Source organism: Nannospalax galili, unplaced genomic scaffold (genome assembly GCF_000622305.1).
Source record: "Nannospalax galili isolate Female #2095 unplaced genomic scaffold, S.galili_v1.0 scaffold127, whole genome shotgun sequence".
NCBI classification, from domain to species: Eukaryota; Metazoa; Chordata; class Mammalia; order Rodentia; family Spalacidae; genus Nannospalax; species Nannospalax galili.
In genome coordinates this window covers 4,536,328-4,564,191 of record NW_008360326.1, presented here as the reverse complement: position 1 = coordinate 4,564,191, position 27,864 = coordinate 4,536,328, and the positions used below count along the sequence as shown (strand labels likewise).

The 27,864-nt window shown below is 46.6% G+C and overlaps 2 protein-coding genes across 3 annotated transcripts in view; one reads left to right on the top strand and one right to left on the bottom strand.

Moving 5' to 3' along the window:
• Usp37 (ubiquitin specific peptidase 37) overlaps positions 1 to 6,915 on the top strand; it is a 96,372-nt gene extending 89,457 nt beyond the window's left edge. Inside the window, exons 24-26 of one of the 2 annotated variants that reach the window (XM_029559991.1) lie at positions 684 to 753; positions 1,802 to 1,940; positions 2,574 to 6,915. In XM_029559991.1, coding sequence (XP_029415851.1) covers positions 684 to 753; positions 1,802 to 1,940; positions 2,574 to 2,661 — 297 coding nt within the window. In that variant the 3' untranslated portion in view covers positions 2,662 to 6,915. The remainder of the gene's footprint in view (positions 1 to 683; positions 754 to 1,801; positions 1,941 to 2,573) is intronic. The other variant, XM_008825714.3, reaches the window with a different exon arrangement.
• A 142-nt stretch (positions 6,916 to 7,057) lies between these two features.
• The window catches only part of Vil1 (villin 1), a 30,620-nt gene continuing 9,813 nt past the window's right edge, over positions 7,058 to 27,864 (bottom strand). Inside the window, exons 4-20 of the mRNA XM_008825712.2 lie at positions 26,650 to 26,846; positions 25,571 to 25,679; positions 25,350 to 25,460; positions 23,616 to 23,818; positions 23,439 to 23,517; positions 23,196 to 23,294; positions 22,407 to 22,560; positions 21,684 to 21,784; positions 21,463 to 21,600; positions 19,531 to 19,689; positions 18,255 to 18,434; positions 17,628 to 17,773; positions 16,878 to 17,022; positions 16,455 to 16,643; positions 14,152 to 14,220; positions 12,600 to 12,740; positions 7,058 to 7,649 (exon numbers count right to left, since the gene is read on the bottom strand). Of these exons, the coding sequence (XP_008823934.1) occupies positions 7,536 to 7,649; positions 12,600 to 12,740; positions 14,152 to 14,220; positions 16,455 to 16,643; positions 16,878 to 17,022; positions 17,628 to 17,773; positions 18,255 to 18,434; positions 19,531 to 19,689; positions 21,463 to 21,600; positions 21,684 to 21,784; positions 22,407 to 22,560; positions 23,196 to 23,294; positions 23,439 to 23,517; positions 23,616 to 23,818; positions 25,350 to 25,460; positions 25,571 to 25,679; positions 26,650 to 26,846 (2,334 nt within the window). The 3' untranslated portion in view covers positions 7,058 to 7,535. The remainder of the gene's footprint in view (positions 7,650 to 12,599; positions 12,741 to 14,151; positions 14,221 to 16,454; positions 16,644 to 16,877; positions 17,023 to 17,627; positions 17,774 to 18,254; positions 18,435 to 19,530; positions 19,690 to 21,462; positions 21,601 to 21,683; positions 21,785 to 22,406; positions 22,561 to 23,195; positions 23,295 to 23,438; positions 23,518 to 23,615; positions 23,819 to 25,349; positions 25,461 to 25,570; positions 25,680 to 26,649; positions 26,847 to 27,864) is intronic.

The following is a 27,864-nucleotide window of genomic DNA, read 5'->3' as shown; positions in this document are numbered from 1 at the left end:
TACTAACAATATTTTAATACAGTATTTAAAAGGTAGGCATTTACCATAATTCCAACAGTAACACAGAAAGCAGCTTTTTCTTTTTTCATTTTATTGTCCAATTTTAACTCTGATCATAACTTTTTTTAGATATGGATTTGAAAAACAAGTTACTATGTTGCTGATCCACTTAATTTTTCTGTAAACTTAATAATATTGTATAGAACTGATTTGCTACTGATCAGCTATTATTGTATATATTCTAGTTTTTTTCATTATAGATAATGCTACAGCAAATAATTTAATAGATACACTCTTTTCTTTTGAAGGGTGAGTGTGTGTACCATGGCGGGAGGGAGTTAAAAGAGGGAATTGGATCCCCCTGGAGCTGGAGTCACAGGTGGTTATGAGCTTCCCAATATGGGTTCTGGGAACCAAACTTGGGTACTGTGGAAAAGCATGAAGCACTCAATTAACTGCAGAGCCACCTCTCCAGCCCCCAATATATCTTTTGAATTATTTCTTTGGGATAATTCTTGGAGATGAATTCTTACCTCAGATGTGTAAACAGTATAACCGCTAACACTTGTTATTGAATCTGATATACTATGCCCTAAAGATTAGCTATATTAGCTTTGATTGATAAATTTAAATTCAGTATTTTGCTTTTATTCAAATGAATCATGCCCACTTCTATTTTCCAGACAGGAAATCTCCCTCATTCCTATCGGCTCATCAGTGTTGTCAGTCACATTGGCAGCACTTCCTCCTCAGGTAAATGGACATCATGGTTTCAGCATTTTGTTAATGACATAGTCATAGGGAGCCTTGCCCACTATTATGTTTCTCCTGTCTTTGTTAGGTGTAAGTTGAATGCATTAAGAAAAATGTAGGGGAGCGAAAAGGATATAAGTTCATAGAGTGCTTGGCTAGCATGCAGGAAGCCCCAGGTTTGATCCCCACTACTGCGTAAACCAGGAATCCCAACATTTGAAAAGTGGAAGCAGGAAAATCAGTATATGAGACCCTGTCTTAAAAAAGAAAGATTTTTAAATGCTTCTTTTGATCAAACACTGGATTATGTTATTAGATTTAACTGTTTTAATTTTTTTTTTCTACTAGTTAATGGCCTAAATTTCCCCTGAGCAAAAATGTCACAGGGCTAGGAAGAGGGCTTAGTGGATAAAGTACTGACTGGCCTTGTGAGTGTGAGAACTGGACCTCTAGTACCCATGTAAGAATCCAGTGCCTTACCTATAACCCTAGCCTCAAGAGGCAACAAGAGAGGGGGGACACGCAAGGGTGGGTCACCAGGGAAAGCTGGCTAGCTAGACTAGCCAAGTCAGCGAGCTCTGGGTTCAGTGAAGCACCATGCCTCAGTACATAAATAAAAGTGGGAAGTGGTTAAGGAAGATACCTGATGTCAACCTTTCACTTCCATATGTGCATATCACCGACACACATGTGCACAACATATAAACAAATATACCCAAAAAATGTCTCTCTGCGCTTGGTACGTTCTTGTAGTCCCAACACTTGTAAGGTGGAGACAGGATGATCAAGAACTCAAGGCCATCCTTTAGGTAGTAGGTTACCTAAAGAGGCCCTGTCTCAAGCAAGCATAGGCTAGGGAGATGTCCCAGTGACGGAGTAACACACACACACAAACTGCCCCTTTTAATTCTGTATACATGTTTTTCAAATGAAATTTGGAAAGAAATATTGCTGAGACAGGATAATGAAGTAGTGTTTCTTTTTCTCAAACTTCTGATAGCTATGAAAAACTTGATGTTTTCAAAGACCTCAATTTTATTTGTTTCAGGTCATTACATTAGTGATGTGTATGACATTAAGAAGCAGGCGTGGTTTACTTACAATGACCTGGAGGTATCTAAAATTCAAGAGGCTGCTGTGCAGAGTGATCGCGATCGGAGTGGTTACATCTTCTTCTATATGCACAAGTAAAAAACTTTGCCAGATCGGAAGTAGGCCAAAAATTACTCAGATATTTCCTTTGGGAATAAAATGTTCCCGTCGCTTCATTAATGGACAATATTGGAGTTTTGTTATCTTTACTTAGAGCTCATCGCTTGATTATTTCCTTATGTCCAGAATATTTTCTCTACTGACTCAACAATAGTTACTCATCTCACAAGAGTCTGTAGGTACTGTACCGGGCTGAGCATGTCTGTAGTCCCAGGTAGAAGCAAGTGAATCTCTTGAGAGTATGAGGCCAGCCTGGTCTACATAGCAAAGGTACCTAGGTACTGAATTTAGCACAGTTTGTTTTATGGTAGAGCCTGTCTTATAAACCCTTCTGGTCTTCTAGTTTCTATCGGTGAGATTTGATTTATAAAAATTAGAACTATGAAGAATTTTTATTAAAGCTAACCGAGTGCTTCCCCTAATTCCCAAAAATTGGCCCTCAGGGCTTAAGATGGTGCTCCAACAAGTAAAATGATTTTTTTAATGAACTTGAGGTATCAAATGGAATTATGTAAGCTTTATCAGTGTCCACTTCTGTTGCTTTTTCTGCTGTCTATACTTTGGTTCTGCTTATTGAATTCTGTGTTCTATGTTTTGTTTATTTTAAGGGAGATCTTTGATGAGTTGCTGGAAACAGAAAAAAGCTCTCAGGCTTTTAACATGGACGTGGGGAAGACTACCCGTCAGGCCTCGTAAGGAGCCAAGTCCTGGGTTGGCAATGTGCACTGCATTTTTCTCTCTCATTGCTGCCCATCTCACCTTCCTCCACCCGAAGAGAATTTGGAATTCTACTTGATGCAGGAGCAACAAACAGCTCAGGGCCAAACCAAAAGACAAAACTCAGTTCTGTGGAATGCTCCATGCTATTTTGTGGAAACTTTGGTCTCATCTGTAGCTGATTAGCCTCTTTTTCTCCTACAAGAGTGACGCTTCCTTTTGTCTTAGGGATACATGTTGTAAATATATATCTATATATATGTAAATAACCCACACACAGATATATGGAATGAATGGAGCCTTAAAGAGTTAGGATGAGCCATCAGAAGTAGCATGCCCACTCACAGTTAATCCCACAGCCGTTTGCAGGAGCAATCCCAGAGCCCATTTACCTGAGGAATGTGTGGAGGTGCACATATCATTTGGCTTCTGGCTTTTGTTTTTTGAGTGGCTTCATTCAAGTCCAACCTTCCATGTATTTCTTATGAGTAAAGTTCACTGGAAAGTCAGACTAATAACAGTTTGTTTTCCTTCCAAGAGGCATTTCTGTCACCTGACTTGAGGAGTTTTGATTTTCTTTTAATTTTAGAAGTCTGTCATGCCTTTGCTGTTCACATGCAGTTTCCCCCACTCCCACCCCCCCAAAAATGGATTGTTGGTGCTTTGGAATTTTCTGCAGTCTCACATTTGATGGTCATTGTACACTTCACATTTTTCTCTAAGAGATTTCCTCACACATTTTATCATTCATCAACATTATTGTGAAGGTAAAGATAGAATCTTTTATTTTCTTCTGTATCGTTTTTCAATGGAGCAGGAATGACCCTAATGGATTATAACCAAAATTATAAAAGGTAAAAAGATAGTATTGCTCCAGTGGGAACTCCCCCACCAGGGATATATAGAGCAAGGAGGAATGCTTCTCAGGCAGAGAAAGCAAGAGGCATGCTGCTGTTGACAACACAAATTCTCGACCACTAAAGGTAAAAGCTAAACACTCTGTTACCAGGGCAAAATTAACTATGTGAGCTGTAAGACAACCTTGGGTGTTTAATCATTTATTGTCTCGCTTTGCCCTACAAGCAGGGTGAGCTTTAAAAGGTGACTAGTTTAGGTAATTCTAAGAACTTAAATAACCAAGGTGCACAATATATTTATCTTATTTTTTAGGTGCTCTGAGTTGAGACCGAGTAGGAATGCAGTATTAAGTGCTGCATTAGTCACTTAGCCAACTTGCTTGGTTAAGCAGCTAATGAAACCATAAAAACGAGTTTGAGGAATTCTTTGAGCTCAAGCGTCACTAGGATTGCATGGACTACAGCAAAATGAAACCTGTGGTCATTATTTTCTATTTTCTGTGTTTTTCTTGCTTTCATTATAAACGAGAGGATGTGCTCAGTTCTGAGATAGGGATGAAACCACATCCAGTTTTCAGAGGGAGCAAACATGTTAAATTCATTGCTAAAAATGAGACATCTTTTCTGGAAAATTGTCTTCAAAGAACTCCAGCCAGACTCTTGGAACCTGGGGGTATTCTTCCACAGTCACCTCTTCTAAACCTTAACTTTGAATTGTAAATGGCCTCAGTGCTTTTGTGTGACTACTGATAAATGCTTTGCCTCCTACTGTCTACCAGTATACATTATGGTAGCAAATGCTCCAGAGTGGCACAGAGGTGGGATTCGCAGGAGTAGTTCACACCAGAGGAAAATACTTGTTTTCAGAACTTTGAAATGTTTGTTTCATTTCTCCTGGGAGCCTCATTTTGTTTTGCTTTGCTTGGAAATACCTGGCCTAGCCCATGAATGAGTGGACTGGTGACATTCTTTACTGTTCTCTTCCCTCTCTGCAGTTGGGAGCTTTGAGCTACTAAAAGTGATTAGGAACGATTTGAAATGAGGCCTGCCTTATACATAGAGAAAAATAGAAATGCCTGAGCCTAGATTGTGTCCTGAGCAGCCTTGTTTGTACTGCTTTCTCAGCTTACAGACTTGGGTGAGCAGAAGTATGCTTGGCAGCATAACCCGATTTGGTTTGGCCTTTGTGCCTTGAACAGGATTTGGTGGTTGAAAACAGGTTACTACTTGCACATTGCGGACTTGAGTTTTACTGTCTGTTCAGCCTGCGGCCTTGTCAGCTTTCCCCTTCACTCCTTTGACTCCAAGTGGAGATTTCAGTTAGACTGTGTTGATGGAGGTGTTGCTTGTTCTAAGCTGGTTATATATATTTTTAACTTATAAGTAATATATTCCTTTTTGTTGTTGCACACTGTGATCCAAGAATTTGGGAATGGAGCAGTTAGTTAGCATGTTGGGCCAGGAAGGGACAAATTAGATGGGGACAGAGGCTTCAGTTCCCTTCAGCCTGCACAATAAGTAACCTTCCTATTCAAAATAGCAAATGTTTGGTTACATTACTTTAAATTGCTGAATTGGACCATGGTAGCAATTAGTACTTGATACAATCTTTGGTCTTAGCCAAAAATTTTGGGGAGTAAAAAATAAATTAAAATTTGTTGATTTTTGCCCTGTATTATACAGAGTTGGAAAGTTGTATGTGGCTGCTGTTTATTCTTTTAGTAGCCAAGACTATAATTTAGGCCTATGGAAAAGTACGATTCTTGTTTTATAGGGATGTATGTGTATACACTCAAAATTTTGTCCTGGCAGGATAGAATAAGAAGTAAATCTATGAATTGTTCTGTTTATATTGATTCTAAATTGGTTGCTTCTTGCTATAGTCAGACTTAGCTTAAGTGGCTCAGTAGCAAACATAACAAATGTAAATGTGTACACCTTACATTTTAAGGTGTATGAGGTAATTCTTACAAATCCATTGACTCTAGATGTAAATATTAAACTGAACCTTTATCTTTTGATGAACTGCAAAATTTTTCTGAAAAAGCCTTAAATAGTTAAAACCTCAGCAAACTAATCTGGCTTTCTCTTTCCACACTGCATACTGTTGTGTAATTACACATGTACATGTAGACAGTTGGATAATGTAAAATGATCTGGAGCTACAAAGAAAAAAAGGTAATTTGTAAAATCTATGGTCTGTTGAGGGAATATACTGGAACCAGGGTATCCCTTCCCCTTCGTCTCATCCTCTGAAATACCAGCGCAGTGGGTGCATTTTTTTCCCACTTGAGTCCCAGGTGGGCTTTTACTTCAAATCAGGGAAACAACTAGATCTCTAAGTACATGTGAAACTTGTATGTATAGGGAAATTTTTAGAAAATTCAACAATCTAGCACCACATGCAAGTTACATAAAAACAACTAAAACAGCTACATTGTCCATACCTCCCCTGCTTTACACTAACACTCCCTTGGAAATACTTTAAAAAACTAACAAGTTTCTGCCCTCTAACATCTTTTAATGCAATTCTTTAAAATTCTGATTTTGTTGGTATTTTTATCGTCTGAAGAAATACATATTTTATTGGAAAACTCGATAGTTGGCTAGGCTATGAAAGTTTTGTGACAGGATTATTCTGTTTAACCACAGCCATTGACTCCATTATTATGGTATGCTTTGGTTACTAGATTTGAGGCAGTCTCTGGTTATATTTACACACAATTAGTGAATTGTTTTTTCCTTTCCATGTGTGCTATGTGTCTGAGGTTTGGAGGTTTTCATTATAAGTGTGCCACTATGAATAAGTACTTTAATGACAGTGAATTTTTCTTAAAAATACAGAGGTTCCAAGTTATAGGTATGTCCACAGGCATGAGAACCTAGCGAGTGAGGGTCAGGGTCAGGAGCAGAGTTCATCAAGTCAAATGGCAGAACAAAGAAGGGCAGTCAGCTGAACTGGTCTGTTGCTAAAAGAGTGGGCAAAGAGGGAGACCACTAGTGGGTGTACACCTGTCCCCAGGCTTCCCTTCTCTGAGTCTCCTCCCCTCCTAACCTCCATAGCCTATTGCTAGCGGTTCTTTATGCCTAGGCGAGGGGAATAGCAGTGAGGTTCCTGCACTTTGCTGACTGAGCCACCCCCAGGCTTGATGGCAGCTTTGGCCACATTATTTGTGAGGTGGCTTTTTTTCCTTTGTGTTCAGAGTGACTTGATTCTGATTCTTGTTGTTTTGTATGGAACGCACTTTATCTGTGTTTTAACAGAACAGTTCCTCTGTATCCTTTACGGTTTTTCCTTGTTTTTCCTTGTTTCCTTTTTAAATTATACAGAGTTTTTTTGTGTGTGTGTGAAATTAAAGCCTTTATTAACCTTATGTTATTTTGACTTGTTTCTTAAAAGGACACATCCTTGGGGTTACTGAACAACCAGTTGTTTAAAGTAGAAATCACCTTTTGTTGGTTTCATGGTTGGAATTCCATGCAGCAAGCCAATGTTACTATTGTCATCTGAGGAGCCTCTGAAGCTTTGCAAAGGCTTCTGGGTAACAGCTTGTAAGCCCAGCATTGGCCTTAGCTAAGCCCTTACTACCAGTGTCACATTAAAGTATGAAGGAGAGGTGAAACAGCATCACATTTCCTACTTTCCTTTAGGTCTCCAGCTTGAAACAAAGGGTTCCCTTAACTTAGCACCCGATAAGGCAGTGAGGAGAAGAACACTGTGAAAGGAAAGAGGGAAGACTGCTAGACATTCCGGCTTCCCCACAGTCGGAAGGCTAGTGTCTATAAGGTAGGAAAGCTCTAGAAAAGATGATTAAAAGTTTTGGCATACCCCAGGTTAGAAACATTCAGCTACCTCTCAGATCATGGCTCCTTGGGGAGGAGGAATGGGTAGATGACAGTTCTAAACAGAAGGCACAGTCGCATGCTGCTGCTCACAGGTACAACTGGACATTTCCAACTGGCAGGGTTGGGGGCTGCTTCCAGGCCACATTGCTCTCAAAACAGTCCTTTCTCTTTCTTGAGGTTTTGCTGCTTCCACCGAGGCAGGGCAGAGAAGGCAGCTGGAGTCATCCCCAAGGCCTTAGTGAAGTCTTCATCTGACAGGTGTGCCTAGGAGATGACAAGAAGGCAAAGGTCACAGTCTTACCCAGGGTTTGCTTAGATGGGCCATACACATGTGGCATACTGTCAAACAGATGAGCAAAAGCCAGCACTTGCCATGAGAGCCAGGAATGGGAAGGGGATAGGGTGGCATTGGGAGTTCAAGGCTTCCTGAATTTCTAACAGGAAAAAATGGTAATGCAGTCAGCTGAGCTCCTTTCTGCCACAGGAAATTCATGTTAGTCTTGAAATAAGAATTCAGACATTTGCGGGTGTGGTGGTACACACATTTAATCCCAGCACTCTGGTCTACATAAGGAGTTCCACACCAGCCAAGGCTTCGTAGTGAGACCCTGCCTCAAAAAACAAAACCAGACATTTGACTTGGCTTATTTAAGGAACTTCAGTTCTTTCTAGGCCTTAGTTTTCCTCTATTTAAAAAAAAAAAAAAAAAAAATTACTTTTTTTTTTTTTTTTGCAGGGTCTTGGGTAACCCAGGCTAGGGACTCTACCTCCCAAGTGCTTGGATTAGGGTTAGGGTTAGCTAACATGCCTAGTTTTTGTAGTGCTGGTGTTCGAGCCCAAAGCCTTGTACCTACTAGGCAAGTAGTCAACTGAGCTACATCCCCCAAACCAAAATGAGGGGTTTTTATTTTTATTTGTTTTTGAGAGAGGGGATGGGTGGTGGTTTTGAGACAGGGTCTCACTGTGTAGTCCTGGCTGTCCTGGAGCTTGCAAAGATCCATCTGTCTCTACCTCCTGAGTGCTCGGATTAAAGGCATGTGCCACCATGCCTGGCTGAGATTTCTAGATTTTTTTTTTTTTTTTTTTGGTCTTTTGGAGACAGGGTCTCCCTGTAGCCCCAGCTGCCCTGGAACTCACTATGTAGACCAGACTGGCCTTGAACTCATAGAGATCCGCCTGCCTCTGCCTCCCAAGTGCTAGGATTAAAGGTGTGCACCACCACACCCGGCTTTTTTTTTTTTTTTTTTTTTTTTTGATACAGGATCTCCCTGTAGCCCCAGCTGGCCTGGAGTTTACTATGTAGACCAGGCTGGCCTTGAGCTCACAGGGACCCACCTGCCTCCTAAGGGCTGGGATTAAAGGCATGCACCACCACACCAGGCTGAGATATTTCTTCAAGGTCAATTTTCACTTGCTTTTATGATGAAGAAAGTGGTGTTACACAAGAAAAGGTATTCAAGGGACTGGAGAGATGGCCCAGCAATTAAATGAGATCCCTGATACTCCAGAGGATCTAAGTTTGGTTTCCCAGCACTCATGTTGAGCAGTAGAACTGCCTGTAAACTCCAGCTCTGACACCCCCTCCTCGCCTCTGCACACACTTGGCATACAGACACATACACATAAATAGAATTTTAAAAAGAAAAGCTATTCAAAAAGCTATACTGTATGGGAGCCTGCAGGATGGCTCAGTGGGTAAAGGCACTTGGCACCAAGCCTGACTACCTGAATTCTTTTTTACAGATGTATTTTTTTTTTAACTTTGTATATATGTACATGAGTTCAGGTACCCTCAGTGTTGTACAGGGAACTGAACTTGGGTCCTCTGAAAGAGCAGCAAGTGCTCTTAACCACGGAGTCAGCTCTTTAGCCCTGATCACCTGAATTCTGTCCCCATGTCTCATTTGGGAGGAGAGAACTAACTCCCTCAAGTTGTCCTTTGACTTCCACCTGTGTGCTATTGGAGCCTGTGCCCATGCACACTATAAATTTAAAAGAAAAAACTGAGTGGCTCATCTTTACTTACCAAATAGCAGACCCAAGTCTGACCCCCAAAGCAGGTAGTGTCTGAATGTATCTGCTGCCATGGTGCACAGAGCCCGTTCTCTTCCTGGCCCTACCATGCTTTGGACCAAATTAGGGTGGCCACAAAGGAAGTGGGGCCTGCTGTGGTCCCAGTGGATAGAGCTGACAATAATCCAACACACTGCTGTAATACTTGGAAAGACTAACTGAGGCAACCCTTCTCTGCTATAGGGAGCTGTTACTCAATAAAACCTTGCTTGCTCTTAAAAAAAAAAAAAGGACACTAAGTGTGATGTGAGCCGGCAGCTCTATGTATTAGTGGATTCTGTATACATGTATTAAACCAACCACAGGTAGAAAACACTGGCATAGACTTTCTTCTCATTACCCCCTAAGCAATTATAGCATAACTTTGCAGAGCATTTACATTGTATTAGGTCATTTAAATTGAGGTGATTTAATGTATATGGGAGGGTGGGAGGGGGTTATATACAAATGCTATGCTGTTTTATATAGAACTGCACAATCCTTGAATTCTGTCATCCTGGGGAATCCTGAAGCCAGTAAGTCCCCCTGAGGACAGATGCCTGTACTCTTACTATTTTTAGATGCTGAAGCTACCATTCAGGAAGGTCAGAGTCATCGGAATGCCCTGTTGTACCACCTGACTTCCTGCCCCAAGTGGTTTCAGGGATATTGTGACAGTCCCTTGCCATCTTTCCCTCCTGTATCACTGCAGGTGTACAGTTGTGTTTGCAGTTGACTGGAACTTCAGATACAGATGACTTCATCTGTCTCAGCCTTCAGGTTTGTTTTGGGTAAAGGCAGCAGGTCAAGTCCTATCAGCCTTATATCTCCTTGAATATATCAGCTTGTTATTTTGTAGGAGACACTTTTCTTAGAGATAGTTGGAAGAGTAGCTGAGAGAGGAAACATTCTAAGGGGAGGTACTCAGAAGGATGAAGAACAAATGCATGGTCCAGTTTTGCCTATTTTGAGTGGAAAAATAATTGGATAAGTGACGCATTCTAGCTCATCCTGTAAGTACTACTGAAGATTAGCTAGCACAGTTTTACCTTTGTGCTCTGTTCCTGGCTTGGAATTAACCACTGGGAATTACTGCCTATCCAGATGTATCTTATCATAAGGCATGAGAGAGAACTGATACATGTGGCCTTTTTCCCAAGCTCTAAGATGATAAGATGGCTTTGCTGTTTAAGGGAGCTAACCACCCTCCAGACAATTAAGGGCCCAAATTAAAGTAACCCTAAAATAGCATTTTTAAGCCAGGCATAGTGACACATGCCTTTAATCCCAGCACTCAGGAGGTAGGCAGATCTCTGTGAGTTCAAGGCCAACCTGGTCTACATAGTTCCTGGTCAGCTGGGGCTATAATGGAGACCCTGTCTTGAAAAGAAAAGGGGGAAAAAAAAGTGTTTTTTTAGCCCTCATCTCTGCTCCCTTGGCCATTGACAGTTAGACAGGGTTGGGTGTCATAGTGCATCCTGCAATCTCAACTACTCAGGATGATTGAAGTTCAAGGTCTGCCTGGATTAGAATAAGTTCAAAGCTAACCTAGGCAATTTTTTTTAATTTTTTATTTATTTATTATTTATTTAATGTTTATATGTATATTGACTGCATGTAGGTAACTGCACTCATGTTTTGCAATGCCTGTGGAGGTCAGAAGAGGCTGTTGGATGCCCTGGAACTAGAGTTATGGACAGTTGTTAGCTGCCATGTGGGTGCTGGGATTCAAACCCAGGTCTTCTGTAAGAACAACCACTGTTCTTAACCGCTGAGCCATCTCTCCAGCCCTAACCTAGGCAATTTAGCAAGACTATGTCTCAAAGTTTTTTTTGTTTTTTTCTTTAAATAGGTTGGGGAAAATCTGAGCATGGTGCACATGCATGTAACTCAGAATTCAGGAGGTGGGGGGCAGAACAACCTCATGATAGAGCCTCACTCTATCAAGGTTCAGTCTCCATTGTGGGGAGGAGCAGGTACAGGGCCAAGGTAAGTACAGTGGGTTTAGGTCTTATACTACTCTCCTGAAGTGGAGTTGCCCTAGGGAACATTTCTTTGACTCCTAGAGCAGCTACATTGAGCAGCTTCTTGGTAAACACATGTAGATGGGTTTCAAGCTCAGGTGGATGTGATATCCCAGTCCTCTAACCTGTCATTAGACTTGCCTCCCACCCTTGGGCATTCTCTCTCCTTGGCTCCTGGGAACAAGCCTTCCCTGTCCCCAGGCAGGGCAGTGGAGCACCTTGCTTTGGAAGAGAGTCAATAAGAACAGTTGGAGCCAGCCTTTAATCCCAGCAGAGGCAGGCGGATCTCTACGAAATTGAGGCCAGCCTGGTCTACATAGTTCCAGGCCAGCTGAGGCTACAGGGAGACCCTGTCTCAAAATGACCAAAAAAAAAAGAGCAGTTGGGCAACAGTGGGTGGGAAACAGCTGCTGGACACCAAGTTTGTTACTGGACCCTCCATACCCACCTCTTCCTCATCTCTGGTGTTTAGACCAAGGCCCTCCCAGGCCCAGTCAGGCTGGCTTCTCAGCTGTTCAAGCCTGCTGAACTCTAACCCCATGCTAGATAACAGGGACTGCCCATCCCAGTGAGCTTGTATCTTTCCAGGAGCCCTGCTCTTGAACAGCCTGCAGGCCTGCCAGCTGATTGCCAGCCTCACCCATGGCCACATCCGCCTCCTGAGGTTTACTCACCAACTCTTAAATTGCCCTGTCGCTACTGCCTGAAGCGAGATCCATCACCCTGTTCCTGCCAGTGGCTTGCCTTTGCCAGAGAGGTCTGAAAACTTTAACTCTCCCCACATGGCCTCCCTTCCCAGTGTCTGTCCATGCTCCTGTTCTCCCTCCCTGAACCTCTCAGTTTCACACTTGTTTCTTCTTCGGGAAGAACCCACTTTGCCTCCATAACAAATTCCTTTCTCTCTGACTAAAACAGTCTCATAATACTCCTGAAACCTACACTTGCCCTTGGCCACACCTGTCATCCCTGAAATGAGCAGTTAATCAGGCCCCTCTGCTCTGTCCTCAGGAATGGAAGACTGGTATGAAGGTGTTTTGTTCACCAGGGCATTCCCCAGCACCCTGCAGGGCACAATCTGGGAAGTCCAACAAAAGAACTAGCCAGATCCTTATGGTTCCACTGGGTGGGTCTGACTCACCTCCTTCCTACTGGGGTCTACACCCTCAGGGAGCTCCTCCACAGGCTTGTTCACCAGCTGCTCCAAGGGGAAGATGGCCAGGGGCCCAGAACTGAGGTTGGTGTAGGCAGTGAACACATCCTCTTTGGGGCTTGTGACCTCCTGGGGAAAAAAGAATACTACTGGTTAGTCCAGCTTCTGTATAACTGTTCTGCCATGCCCTCCAAAGTCACTCATTCCCAGACAACTCCTTCCAGTGGTCATTCCTGGCCTTCCCCTCCCACTTCTTTCTCAGCACATTTTAGTTTGTCCCCAGGTGCTAGTAAAATAGCTTAGTTGCCCTGTCTCTGGCCAAAGTTACTTGGAACAGGATGACTATTTGATCAATGACAAACTTCACAACTTTCCCCAGAGTTTGACATCTCCCTTAGACATTTATGACCCTCTTTCTCTTATCTGTTCACTCAGCCTTGATCTAGCCTTTCTTTTTAAACACTGGGGTTTCTTTTTAAACCCCAGAAAGTTGACTAAGCACCACAGCATTTTCAACCTGCAACTGGAAGAGGCAGGAGTGTCCTTGCTGATTACCCCCTTGTTCTTGGGTTCTGGATGTGTTTTGGAAGAACTAGCCCTGTCTTTTTCTTCTGTGAGCCTCGGAACTTCTTGGAGGAAAGGCTTCGAGTTCATATTCCCATATCCCAGGCCTATGGGCTAAACACATCTCTGAACACTAACAGACCAAAAGAGTCACAGTTATTCTGCCAGAAGAAGTGTCCCGAGGATGATGGCACCTAGAGATGTCACAATTCCCCACCAAGACAGGCAGGCCATGAACTGACTGCACCAGGTGATTACCTGGGCCCTTCATTTAAAACAGGCAGAATCCAGGACTGAGGAGATGGGTCAATGGATAGAGCATTGCCATGCAAGCATGACAACCAGAGCTTGAATCCCCTAAAAGTGGGTATGGTAGGCCACCTGTAATCCCAGCACACTCCAGAGGGGATCCGAGGGGCAAGCTGGCTACCTAGACGAACTGAATCCAGGAGCTCTGGGTTAGATGAGAACCTACCTCAGTAAATAAAGTGGAGAGCGACCAAGGAAGACACTCAGTCTCAACCTCTGGCCTCCATGTGCATGCGCACACATGCTCATACACGCGTGAACATGCATGTATGTACATCACATACTCGTGCCCCCCCCCCACAAAAATGTGCAGAATGCAGAGGGCTGATTCAAATTCTAAAAAACAAAATATTTTTTGAGTTGGAACCTTGAAATCTGAATATTTGGCAGGGGTTGTAGTTTGAGCCAGGGATCTCTGCATAGTTAACTAGTTAAATGCCTAAATCCTCCTGAGTCAGGGACTACAATCATATACCACTGTGCAAGAAAAACCTACATTTTAGTAGCTGCCCCATTTCACTAAGAAATGGAGAGAGAGAACAGCCAGAGACATGGTGGTAATCAGCAAGAACTTCCACGAGAAGTGAGATGAGGAGGAGGGAAAGCACAAGACACAGAAACAGACTGCCTCCAAGCCACTTGAGCCCAGCTATGCCCCCATACTCACAGCAGCAATCTGGTCCCAGTCTCCAGAGTTTCCAAGCTCTGACTTCAGATCATCATAGGATTTGACAGTCTGTGAATAAAATAAATAACAGATCAAATCCCATCTCAGCAGCCCAAAGATTGTTTTCCTTTAAAAGGAAAGAAGACTGATCTAGAATTAGGTGGGGAGAAGGGGGAGGGGAGGCTCAGTGTAAGCGAGTGAATTAGGGGGTCCCTGATGAGGTCAGGTGGGAAGTATGAGACCAAAGGAACTAACTGCTCAGAAAAGATCAGGGCAAGCTATTTGTCCTTGCCCAGGGGATGTGGTAATGGAGAATACCATCTTCCCTGACTCCTTGTGGAGGCCTGTTTAAACAGGCATTGCTGACAGCCTGCCTATGCGAGGTGGGCTTTGGGAAGTTCAGTGGTCCTGGGCCACTTGGGAGGAGCCCCAGCACAGAACAAAGAAGGGAGCTGAAGCTTGAGGAGCCTTCTCCATAGCCCCCAAGCTTGGCACTCAGCATGACACATCAGAGCTCCCTCAGGGAATTGTGCTGAATAAATGAATGGATGGATAACTGAATGAATGAGGCTGAGAGAGAAGTACAGACTTGTGAGGGATGGGCCTGTCTGGACTGAGTTGGGGGAATGAAGTAACTGTGACGTCTAGCATCCACATTGCTGCTTAAGATTTGCTTAATCCTGAGAGATGGTTCAGTAAATAAGATGCTTGCCTCCCAAGCATGAGGACTAGAATTCAGTTCACCAACTCCCACATAAAAAGCTGGGCAGGTGTGACAGCCTGACTGTAATCCAGCCTCGAAGGAGACAGAGACAGGATCCCAGAGGCAAGCTGGCTAGGAAGACTAGATGAGTCTGAGTTCTGTGTTCAGTAAGAGACCCTGCCTCAGTAAATAAAACGGAGAGTGTTCAAGGAAAACACCCAACATCAACCTCTGCTCTCCATATGCATGCCATGTACACATAAGAATAAAAAAAAAAATTGCTGAATCCATCCTAAAGATGAAGCAGCCTATCAACTAGAGTCAAAAGAAAAGAAGGAAGGGGCTGGACAGATGGCTCAGCCATTAAGAGCACTGACTGCTCTTGCAGAGAACCCTGGTTCGATTCCCAGCACCCACATGGCAGCTATGAACCTTAACTCCAGTTCCAGGGGAATCCAAAGCCCTCTTCTGACCCCCTCGGCATCGCACAACACAGGTGCACTCACATACATGCAGGCAATACACTTATACACATAAAATATTTTTTAAAAAGGAAAGCATATTTGAGGAAATTAGGCTCTCTGTTCCTAAACTCATCTGTTTTGCCAATTTAGAGCACCCAGAGCCACAAGATCAGCCTTCACTATACCTGAGCCTTCCTTCTTCCTGGAAAAAAAAACAAAAACAAAAAACTTGAGCTTTCTTTTTTTGAGACAGGATCTCTCTGTAGCCCCAGCTAGCCTGGAACTCACTATGTAGACCAGGCTGGCTTTGAACTCAGAGATCCACCTGCCTCTGCCTCCCAAATGCTGGGACTCGCATGTGCCACTATGCCTATGCCTAGTGGCCTTGTATTTTGAGACAGAGTCTCCCTGTAGCCCCAGGTGGCCTGGAACTTGACAAAAGATCTGCCTGCCTCTGCTGGGATTAAAGGCATGCACTACCACGCCTGACTAAGAACCAAGTCTTGAATTTTAATTCTAACCCATCTCTGACAGCTTTGTATAGCACTAAAACAAGACACTGTAGAGTTAGCTTTATCTTTGTGTCTGTGTCTGTGGCTATGTTTGTTTTTACAGTGCTAGGGATCAAGCCCAGGACCTGTGTATGCTAGACCCTCAGCCTTTGATAATTTGTTGTGTAGTCTGGGCTGGCCTTGAACTTGAAATTCTCCTAATTTCCAAGTGCTGGGAACACAAGTATGCACTATCCACCGTGCTCACCAACATTAGGTGTTTTGCTTTGTTGGTGGATTTTTATTAAGACAGGGTCTGAACTAATCCAGGCTAGCCCCCAACTTTTCATGTAGCTGTTTCTCCTGCCTCTGCCTCCCAAGTGCTGGGATCATAAGCATTTACCACCATGCTTGGCCAATACTGGTTTTTTAGACTTCCTTCCCTCTCCCTCCCCAGGGGATTTAATGACCTTACAGCAACTGACTTCTTATTTTAAGCACCTCAAACGATTTCTATAAAATCCCAAAGGAAGAAAAAGGCCAGTGGGAGTCAGGCCAGGCCTCCCTCAGTGATGCACTCTGAAAAAGGCCCCATGGAAGAAGGTGTGCTGAGCCATGATGACTGGCTGGGCTACGGCCACTCACACTCCACTTGAAGGGATCCCAAGCCAGGAACCAGCCTGTAAAAGTGGGGGGCTCATGTCCCTGCTTCACTATGATGATAGGAGTCTGGGGGTCACGGTTGCCAGGGTGGGTTTTGAGGTATTCCTGCACAGTGGTGGCAGCAGCCTTCTTCTCCTCCTCGTTGGCATGCGTCCCTATCCAGAAGAAGACCTGTGGAGAGCCCATGGCCTGTCAGTCCTCCATGCCTACTACTTACCCCTGGCCCACAGGTTTATCCCTGATGCCCAGCATCCCCTTGTGGCACATCCCTCTCTTCCCTTTTTTTTCATAAAGAGGAAGAATGGAGGGCCTCAAACCCTGATGTTTCCCTACCCTGAAGCCTTTGGAGCCTCTTGGTACTGGGGATCAAGTTAAGAAAGGTGGTCCCCCAGTCTCCTATCCTACCTGGTCCCAGACATCCAATAGGAACACATCTTCCTCCTCCAGGTCATCCTGATTGAAGTCAAAGATCTCAGTAGCCATAAAGCGCCCAGTCTGGTTGGAGCACTCAAAGAGCCGAGGGGTGATGACTTGGTTTTCCTCCTGTAGTCTGCAGAGAGGACAGAAGATGGTGCTGACGGGTGTGGGATAGGGACTTGACCACACAGAACTCTAAAGGACCCTTCCAAGGAAGGACCATCCTCTCGCAAAATGCTCCCTCTTATGATGACAGAAGAGTCTGCTCCCATCCCAACAGTGCTCCAAGGGGCAAATTCCCACTGCTTTTCGAGGCATGCCTTCCAGAGGCCCCTCCATGGCCCTAGGGAAAGTTCTTCCTGCTTCCTTCTCTATCCCTCCTGCTGTCACAGCAGCACATGCCCTTTTGCTTTTCAGCTGAGTCATAAAAAAAAGTGCATATTCTTTAGGAAGGAACACTTGAAAGAGGGCCTATGTCAGACCCTAAGGGCAGGGCTGCACTCTAGCACTTTCTTCCTAAAGGCTGAACTGCTCCTGTGAACCCCTTTTTCCAGGGAAACGCCCCCTCCCAGCCCTAAGCATCCCATGGTGAGCATCCCATGGTAAACAGCACAAATATTCCCCATGCCCAGAAGCTCCAAGGGCAAATCTATCCCTTACTCATCAGGGAGCCTGGGACAGAGTCCCCAGACTGCACCTGCTGAGGGCTGTGGGGTGGGGGAGATGCTAGGACATCACCTCTTGCTGTTGGCATAGGGTGCCTTCCCACCCAGGGCCATCCAGAAGTTGGCTGGTTCCTGCCCCTCCACCACCACTTGCTTCTCCGTCCGTGAGATTGTGTCAGCAACCATCTTAGCCATCTCCCGCTCATCCCCGCTACAACCCTGAGGAAATGAGAAGGTGAGCCTTGCTGGGGAGACCACCCCCAGTACCATCCCCCACCCTCCTGCTGCATTCTTCCAGTGCTCTGGGGTCTGAACCAGACTCCAGGCACACAGCCCACTCAGGGACTGTTCTTCCTTCTCCTTCATCCTTAACAGCCCAAAGAATAACAGAGATGAGGGATGTACCCTGCTCAGAGGAAGGGAGAATAAGAGAGAGGCCTGGATAGGCAAGGGTAGGGGAAAGAGTAGAGACAGAGCAGTACTGAGCAGGCAAGGGATGCCCAATGTAAAGGGAACAAAATAGGCAGATGCTAACAGAGACAGAGACTCTGAGAATAGCACACAGAGACAAGAACAGGCAGCTGGGGACCCATGAGTTGGACCTTGTTAGCCCAGGGTCTCCCAGCCTGCCCAGTCTGCTCTGAGCCTGAGGAGTTCCCAGGACCCACTGGGGAAGGGATGTCTCTAGCCCCTCGCACACCTTCCCACACCATAGGTAGCAGCAGGATGGGGTCTTGAGGATGAAGACATCATTGGAGTTGAGGGAGGTTGCCCGGGCTGTGACCTCAAACGCCTTGGTGTTGTTGGCACTAGTTCCCCGGACCTGGAACAACCTCGTGGAGGGCACAGGCTCTGTGTTGTTAGCTCGGGAGGTGCCTCCCTGCAGGTGTAGGGGAAGGCAGGGAGACGGGCAGGAGTGACGAGAATGCAATCACATAATGAGCACCCAGAGAGGAGGAAGGTTGGGGAACTGATCCAGAAGCTTCTGCTTCGATCTTGGCTCTCTGCTCCTCAAAAGCTTTCAGTGGCACTACGCTGTTTTCAGATAAAACCCAACTCTTCTGATGAGCCTTGACAAAGGCCCGATGAGATTCAAGATGGAGACACAAATTAGCTTTGTGTTTCTCCCCCACCCCCCACTGTCCTGGGCCTTGCTGTGCCCCCTGCATCGCAAGCCCTCATTTTACCTCTACAAAGCTCTCTAGCTTTGCCCCAAATGTCTAGACCTTCTCAGAATTTCTTCCCACCATGAACTCTACGCCTACTCCCAGTTTACTATATTCATGCCTCCCTTTGAACTCAACTTTCATCTCTGGCATTTAACCACACTGTGCTTCAGGCCGGGAGTTCACTACTCAGATACAACTGCATGATTGTCCTTGGCCAGTAAGGCTGTAAGCAGTATTGGTCTGCCATGTCTCGCCTGGCTTGCTGAATTACAAAAAACTGTGTACTTAGAAGGTACACTGTAAACAGATTATTGCTTAAACAGCTGCAGCAGGAGATGTCTAGTTTATTTCATCAGCCAGGTGCAGCAACTATTATACCCACCCCAGGAAAAAAAAACCCTTTTTCACATAGCAGAGATCAAGGAGTTGGATGTGGAAGCTGGACAACAACATTTGCACACAATGAGGGCTCCTTCCCTACATTCACATTTTTTGTTTGTTTCTTGAGACAGGGTCTCCTTGTAGCCCCAGCTGGCCTGGAACTCACTATGTAGACCAGGCTGGGGCCTTGATCTCATAGAGATCCACCTGACTCTGCCTCTGTTGAGATTAAAGGTGTACATCACCATGCCGGGCCTTCCCTATATTTCTAAAGCAAACATGCTGGTTTCTGTCACTAGATCTACACATGAAAGACCCTCAAAAAGATCCTGTTCAATGACGAATGAGCTTCATCCTAACCTCATGCCCATCCCACATCCCTTCCCTGTCTCCTGGATGCCCACTGCCTCGGTTGAGCAGTCATACCTGGTAAACCACCATGTGCCCCTTGAAGATAGACATGAGGTGAGGCGGCTCCTTGCCCATTGAGACCCGGATCTGCACTGGTTCATCGTTGTATTTCTGGTCCAGTATGACAGCTTGGTAGGCTGAGGCTGCAATTTCATCCTGGCTGGCCTGGCTGCCCTGGGGATGAGCAGGAAGGAAGGGTGGGACCCTGAGTTTGACCCCATCCTCTGCCTCCACTACATTATATCCCCAATTTTTTTTAAAAATTTATTTTTATCTTAAGTGTATGAGTGCTTTGCTTGCATGTATGTATGTGTACCACGTGCATGCCACTTGCCTACAGAGACAGAAGGTATGGGATCCCCTGGAACTGGAGTTATAAACAGATGTGAGCTATCACGTGAGTGCTGGAAACCAAACATTCCTCTTCAAAAGCAAAAGGGTTCCTAATTGTTTGTTTGTATGTTTGTTTGTTTGTTTATTTTGAGACTGTCTCCCTGTAGCCCCAGCTGACCTGGAACTCAATATGTAGACCAAGCTGGCCTCAATCTCACAGATATCCACTGCCTCTACCACCCAGGTGCTGGAATTAAAGGTATGCAACACCATGCCAACTTCTAATTTTTTAAATATTTTATTTATTTATTTATTTATTTATTTATTTAGGTCTTTTTGAGACAGGGTCTCCCTGTAGCTCCAGCTGTCCTGGAACTCACTAGGTAGATCAGGCTGGCCTTGAACTCACAGAGATCCACTTGCCTCTGCCTCCTGAGTGCTGGGATTAAAGGTGTGCGCTACCACACCCGACCTTTATTATTTTTATTTTATGTGTATGTGTGTATTGCCTGTGCATAGGTAAGTGCACCCCTGTCATGGAATGCCTGCGGAGGACAGAAGAGGTTGTCGGATCCCCTGGAACAGGAGTTACGGACAGTTGTTAGCTGCCATGTGGATGCTGGGATTCAAACCCGGGTCTTCTGCAAGAACAGTCAGTGTTCTTAACTGCTGAGCCATCTCTCCAGCCCTAGCTTCTAATTTTTTTTAAAAAATTAATGTTTATGTGTATATGCCTATGTGTGTATATGCCAAATGTATGCTGTTGCCTGAGACGGCCAGAAGAGAGTGTCAGATCCCCTGGAGCTGGAGTTATAGGTAGTTATGAGTCATCCAATGTGGGTGCTGGGAATTGAACTTGGGTCCTCTGAAAGAGCAGCAGAGCAGCAAGCTCTCTTAATAGCTGAGCCATCTCTCCAACTCCCCCAATTTTTTAAGACAGGGTCTCATGTATTCCAGCCTGGCCTGGAACTTGCTATATAGTTAAGGATGACCTTGAATTGCTGATCCTTCTTCCCCTACTACCTGAGTGCTGGGATTACAGGTGTTTGTTACCACACCAGCTTAATGCAGTGCTGGGGATTGAACCCAGGGCTTTGTGCATGTTAGAAAAGCACTCTACCAAAAGAGGTATACCCTCATCCTCAATTCTGACCTGGTTGGACCCACAAAGCCCACCCTGAACAGAGCCAAAGCCCAGGCCCAACAGATTGTGATTCTGACCCCAGCCCCAAACATGAACCTTTCCTAGCCCAGCTCTGGCTCACTTCAACTCCAGCCCGGACTCCAAACAGCCTCTGCTCCTTCCTGTTCCCTCCTCAGAGAACTACCACACAACTTATTTCCATACTTGGGCATCTGACAGAGTCCCTAGGCAGAGCCAGTGACAGGAATATGCAGATGGTAATGGGAATTGGAAGGGAGACTCAGAACCAAAAGGAAAGGGACACCCTTTGGAAGCAATCTCAGAGCCAAAGCCACCCAAGACAGAAAGAGCTATCTCTGGAGGGAGTGAGCTCCCCATCTCCAGGAGTATTCAACCTACAGGTAATGGCAGGGATTGGGGAGGGAAAGCTGAGCCAACTGTGTTCCAGGTGGTTCTGTGCAGGGCCTTACCTGCCAGATATACAGCAGGTAGTGTTGCTTCTCGCCAATGAGATAGGTGTAGAGCAGCAGGTAGCAGTCACCTCCATAGAAGTGGCCCAGCCATTTGGACTCCACAGGTACCAGCTCTAAGTCCTCGATACGCCACACCTGGGAGCAGAGTCAGGCCTGTGTGAGGTCTAGGCTGGGCTCCACACATCTTCCCCACCAGCCCAGCCCCATCCCTCTCTCACCTGCACTTCCCCACTCCCATCATCCACCATCTTCTGTTGGGCAGCCAGTTCAGGTTGTACATGCATGGACATAGCATCAAACTTCACCTGCTCTACCTTAGCTGGAGAGATCAGGACACCAACTGTCACCAGCTGAGATGTCCCAGGTCCTTACTACAGCCCCAAGTGCTGGCTGCCACTCTTAGACCCACTTTACAGACGAAGAATCTGAGGTCAGAACAATGCAGCTGTTTATACAAGGTCACCCAGAGAATAGCAGAGCTATGACACAGAGTCACATTTCCATGTCCCTAAGGTACCTGCTTCATCAGTGCCTCCCAGAGAAGTCACTAGCAACAAGCAAGGATCAAGAGGGTCAAGAACAAAGCTCTATTTAGCATTCAGACTTCAGACACTGGCCTTGCCTCCCACTTGGGCAGGGAGTTCATGGTGATGGGCTCTACACCATCCTTTCATTTGAACTCTCCTCCCTGGTGTCTGGCACACACCTTGCCTTCAGCAAATATAGTCTAGTGGGTTGTTTGGTTCCCAGGGAGCCCAACCACATTCCAAATAGAAGACAGGACATTTCTAGCTCCATTTTGATGACAACTCTCTTTCCCCAGGGGCCTGCACCCACCAGGGAGGCTGAGAGCCAGGGTAAACTGTGGCATTTAACAGGTGCATCAGGGAAGGGGGGCAGAAAGCAGGCCAGCTGTCCCCGAAGCCCCACTGGGCTCTCACCCACGGAGCCCACGGTGTGGGTTTTGCCCAGGCCAGAGGTCCGGTTGGGCACTGTCCACTTCTGGAAGAGCTGCTGAAAGATGGGTGACTCGGCCCCATCATTCTGCACCTCCACCTGGGTACTCGGTGGGTACTGCTTGGCTTTGATGAAGTTCTGGGAAGAGAAGGGGGGCCACTGGAGGCTATCTCCTCCTGCCTCTTGTCTCCACACCCCTCTGCAAGCCAAAGCCTGGCCCTGACTCCAACCAGATACACCTGGCCCCAAACCTGAACACACACAACCTCAAGCCCAATGCTGATCCCAAACAACCTTACTAACCTATTCCAATCAAGGTCAAACCTGATACCACCTCAAACCTAACACTGGTTTCAAGCCTCACTCTGGTCTCAAACCTGAACATAATACTGACCCCAAACCTAACTCTGATCCCAACTCCAAGGCTGAACCTGACCCCTATCTTGACTACACCTCAATTATAATTTTAGTGCTCACTTCTAATCCAACAGACTTTAGTCCTGAACTCTGACTTAGCCCTGACCCATCCTTTTGTAGAAAGACCAGCCCTTCCCTTCTCTAAACCAAGCTCCTGCATGGGAAGGTGACAGCCTTCATCCCGAGGAGGCCCAGGGTTGGTGGTGGTTGGCTCCCTTACGTGCAATGCAGAACCGGGAAAGGGACTAGGAGATGACCCTTCAGCTTCCAGCCCTGTATGCTCAGAATCTTCCCTGGGCTTTCCCTGATGCTGTGGTCCAAGCCCCTTGTTGCTGCCTGCTGATCCCTGTCCTTACCAGGGCCTGGTTCATGGCTCCACTCCTCTCCTGGGCATTAGCATTCTTCCCCTTCCACACAAAGATCTTCATGCCTCCCTGGTCCAAGATGTAACAGTCCTGGAGTCAAGAGAGAAAGACCCAGGTGAGCCTGTGGTGCTGGGGGCGGGGGCTGGACTGTGCCAATTTTCCCCTTACACAGGTCCCAGCACCCTGGAAGTGTCCCTGTCTGGGAAAGGGGTAAGGTCCTCCAGACCCTCTCACCTCATGGCTAAGCAGGTCCTGTGTAAGTGGTCGAGTAGCGACTTCCCTAACCACTAGTTTTCCCTCTGAGTCAGACACACTGTGGGACAGAGCAAGGCATAAATAGGAGGTGTCTCCTTGGGGCACCCTGCCTCAGAAAGTCCTTAGTGCCCAGGAAGACTCCAGTCCAGAACTCACTGGTACAGCTTGAGGGCAGCCTTGACAGCGGGTTCCACCACAGAGTCAGGCACTGCTGCCTTCAGTTCCCTGCGCTGGCCCAGCACGTGGTTCATAATTGCCATCAGCTGCGGGGAGTCCTTTTCATTTTCTCCGTCAACCACACCCACATGGGTGCGACCGCCCCGCTCCTGGTCTCGGATCTCTTTGGCCAGAGTCATGGCCTATAGGAAGGTCCCAGGAGATCCATGAAAGTTGGCATCAGACACGGTAGTATCCACCACCCTCAACTCTGCTGGGCAAGTTCCACCCCATAGCATCTATAAGGGTCAGGGACTCAGCTTTTCAGATGTGTGAGGAAACAGGTGGGAGGCAGGTCTTCTTATAGGTAGGTGAGGGGTAAGGACATTTGGGGATGGTGTCATTGGGCCTTTAGTTTTGACATTGTTGGAAATTTGTGGTTTCCCTTCAAAGTTTTGTGCAAGAGTTGAGCCCCAAAGATCACAGAGCTATATTTACTCAGTCTCTATGCCCAAAGCACACTTACACACAGTGCACACACAGACTTGCACATACATACCAGCACAAACCCATTCACACACACAAAGCTCAGTCTCATGTAGGTTCAGACGCACAGTCTCACACACACACACACACACACACACACACACACACACACAGGCACAATTTCCAGGACAGGTTTTTCATGTACACACACATGTATACACACTGACTTTTTAGCCCCAGGCCCTCCTCCTTTCATGGGCCCTCTGTAGTCCCAGAGTCTATATGGATAGCAACACCCATGTGTTTGTCTCCAGCCCATCTTTCAGCTTTCATCAAATTTATCCAGATTTCCAGAAGGAACCCTATCTCAGGATAGCCAAAAGTACTCTGTTTTCTCCCTGAGACCTCGCCCATCTCAGGAAAGGGGCCTCCACTGGTCCCCACAGTTCTCAAGCACAACACTTTGAGTAATTCTCACACCTCGTTCTGTCCACTCTAGTCCCATACATATGGAAGTTCAGATTCCACCTGTCAGACTGAGTTTGGGCACCTACTACCTCTGTTGCTGGCCTAGGCCCTTTCCTCTCCCCAACCCATTTCTACTCAGAGATCAGGTAAGTTTCAAAAGCTGAGTGCACCAAGCAGAAAAGCTGACCTTCTTTCACAGCCTACTGGCCACACATCCTGCCTGTGAGACCTGCAGCTTGCTGTGCATGTTCCTGCCAAGCTAACTGGTAGATCCCCACCAGCCACCTTCTTGCCCCAGGGCCTTTGCTTCACCTCCACCTGGTCCCATAATCCTCCCTGCATGCCCAGTGCCACACTCCTCCCATAATCATTCCTTTGGTTCTTCCTTTCCTGACTGGCTGGCTTTTGGCCAGAGCAAGGGCAAGGCTCTGCCCACTTCATCCATCCCTGGTTCCCCAAGACTGGGCATGGGATCTGATACATTGAGGGAATTATCCATTTTAGGAGTTAGTCATAAGCACACATAAATGCACATACACATACACACACACACACACACACACACACACACACACACACACACACCACAGACCAGCATACCTCTCTGTGTACATGGAGACTAATGTCCACCTTCACACATTGTCCTGTCCAAAGCAGTGAGAGTCTTGGGGAATGGGGATGGTCATGGCAGAGGTTTGACTAGGGGGCAGGAATGCTGGGGCTACAGAAACAGGTGGAGCAGGGCTGTGTAGTAAGGATGTGGAGCCCCATCAGGGTTACCCTAAGTCTCTCCATGCGATTACTATCTGGCCCATTCCACTGGATGATAAGTTTCCCGAGGTCCAGCAGGAAGACGTCCCCTCTGTTGAAACTCTTCCAGGACACCTCCACCTGAGGGGCACAGAGGGGTCCACAGCTCACCCATCAGCATCACCTCCAGCCACTTTCCCTTCCCTCAGCCCTACTCAGTCCCTGACAGTGTCCCAAGAGGGCCTGCCTACCTCTCCAGCCACCACGTTCCTCTTGCCCTTGACATGCAGCAGCCGCTGGACATCGCAGGAGTTGGTCTCTACATGCTTCATGCCAGAAGCTACTCCCCCTTTCCGGATCCTGGGAAGAGAAAGGAGTTGACCCAAGGGCATTGGGTAGGAAGGTGTGCAGAGTTCCTGGGCTGCCTGTAGCCCTCTGAGGCCCTAGCTGGGATAGGGTGAAGTGAATGAGGTACTTAGGGTTTAAACATTAAGGCAGCACTTGCTGTCAGTGCTCTGCAAGGGCTTGGTTGACCTATGGCATGCTCTGGCATCTGACCCTGCCTTGCACGTCCTCCTGCCCCTTGCACTAGCCCCCTGCCCTGCAGAAGAGCCCACAAAGATGGTGATCTGGAGGGAAGGAAATGGGGAGAAGACTAGGACTTTGGGGACAGGGCACTGAGATGGAAGAAGGAAGAAGCGCCACTCAAATGCCCAAAGGGTGGCCTGCAGTGGTGTGGGCAGAAGAGAGTAAGGCAAAAGGGAGTAGTGGGACTAGAACTGACTGGAGAGATCTGCTCTGTCCTGCAAGTCGGAAGCAACTCAGCTCCTGAGCAGGAGGCTTTTCCATGAGGAAATCCAGGAGGCCAGAGCTTCAGGCTTTTCTAGAAAAGCCCCCAGGTCTGGGCTGTTTGTGAAAGGTCTGCTTAAAGAAGAGGGACCCACCACCTGCCAGTTAGCCTGAGGGGGCAGGGCTTGATAGGACAGTCTGTGGGCCTCAGGCAGGCAGTAAATTCTCTGGGACTTGGAGATAAGAGCTGAGATATAGAGATTCACAGGTCACAAACAGAATTTTAGAAGGGCCTGAGGGGAAAGTCAGCTCAAGGCACTCTCAGAGCACCAGGACAAGGTCAGGGCAAGAGTAGGGTGGGGAGTAGAAAAGTAGAGAAAAAACAGCAAAAGCCCAAGTCTTCCAGAGGCCTTACAGCCGCAGGCCCAGGTCACCTGCCAGGGTCTCTCTCAACGCAGTCTTTCAGCCCAGCCTCCATGTCCCACCCCACCTCTGATGCCCAGTCTCCATGTCCTCCCCAGTCTAGCGCACCCCTCCCTACACAAGGCCCTGCTTGAAGTAGCTCCGGAATGTCTCGCTCTCGTGGCCTTGGACCTCCCGATGTTGGACAGCTTTGCCCTTCAGGAAGTCGTCCATCTGCGTGGTGTAGATGGCAGCTGCCCCCTGCTCGTCCTGGGATGAGTCCTGGCCAATCCAGTAGTGGATGTCATAGGACAGGGTGCTGCCAGTCTTGTGGATCTAGAGAGAGGGGCATCTATGTAATTCAGACCCTAGGCTCCTACAGTGCCCCCTCCAGTTCTGCAGTCTCCCACACACTTAGGGACCCAGGCGACATGTGAACTTGGAGCAGGGAAAAATTCTGGGCTGCCATTAGCGGCCCTGAGTTGTGGATCAGTAGTCACTGATTCTGAGATGGGGGGTAGTCAGTGGCTTCCACTCTCTAGACCTCATTTTCATCTTGAAAAAACTCGTATGAGCTGATATATGTGAACCATCAGAGGTCCATGAGGTGACCACACAGCAAACAAATATGTCCATGAAGGATAGGAAGCCAGTGGACGATAGAGTCTACCCATGTTCAAGTCCCTTCTATAAAATGGTATGTGGGATTTGCACACAATTTAAACCATCCTCCTGGGGCTGGAGAGATGGCTCAGCGGTTAAGAGCACTGACTGCTCTTGCAGAGGACCTGGGTTCAATTCCCAGCACCTACATGGCAGCTACAAACCGTCCTTAACCCCAGTTCCAGGGGAATCCAAAGCCCTCTTCTGACCTCTGTGGCATTGCATGACATGGGTGCACTCACATACATGCAGGCAATACACTCAGTATATATATAGTGTGTGTGTGTGTGTGTGTGTGTGTGTGTGTGTGTGATGAGACAGGGACCCCAGCTGGACTGGAACTCACTATGCAGACTAGACTGGCCTCAAACTCACAGACAGCTGCCTGACTCTGCCTCCCAAGTGCTGGGATTAAAGGCATGTGCCACTACGCCCAGTACTTCCTTATATTTAAAAAATAATGTATGTGTATGATATGTGTGTTTGAGTACAGGCACACACATGCCATGTGTGAGGTCACAAGACAACTTTCCTGAATTGGTTCTTTCCTTCTATCATGATTCTGGGTTTCAAACAGGTCATCAGGCTTGTACAACAAGCACCTGTTGAGCCATCTCACTGGCCTAAGATCTAATGGTTGTTTTGAGACAGTCTCATGCCTAGGTTGGGCAGGAACTTTTTGGGGTGGAGG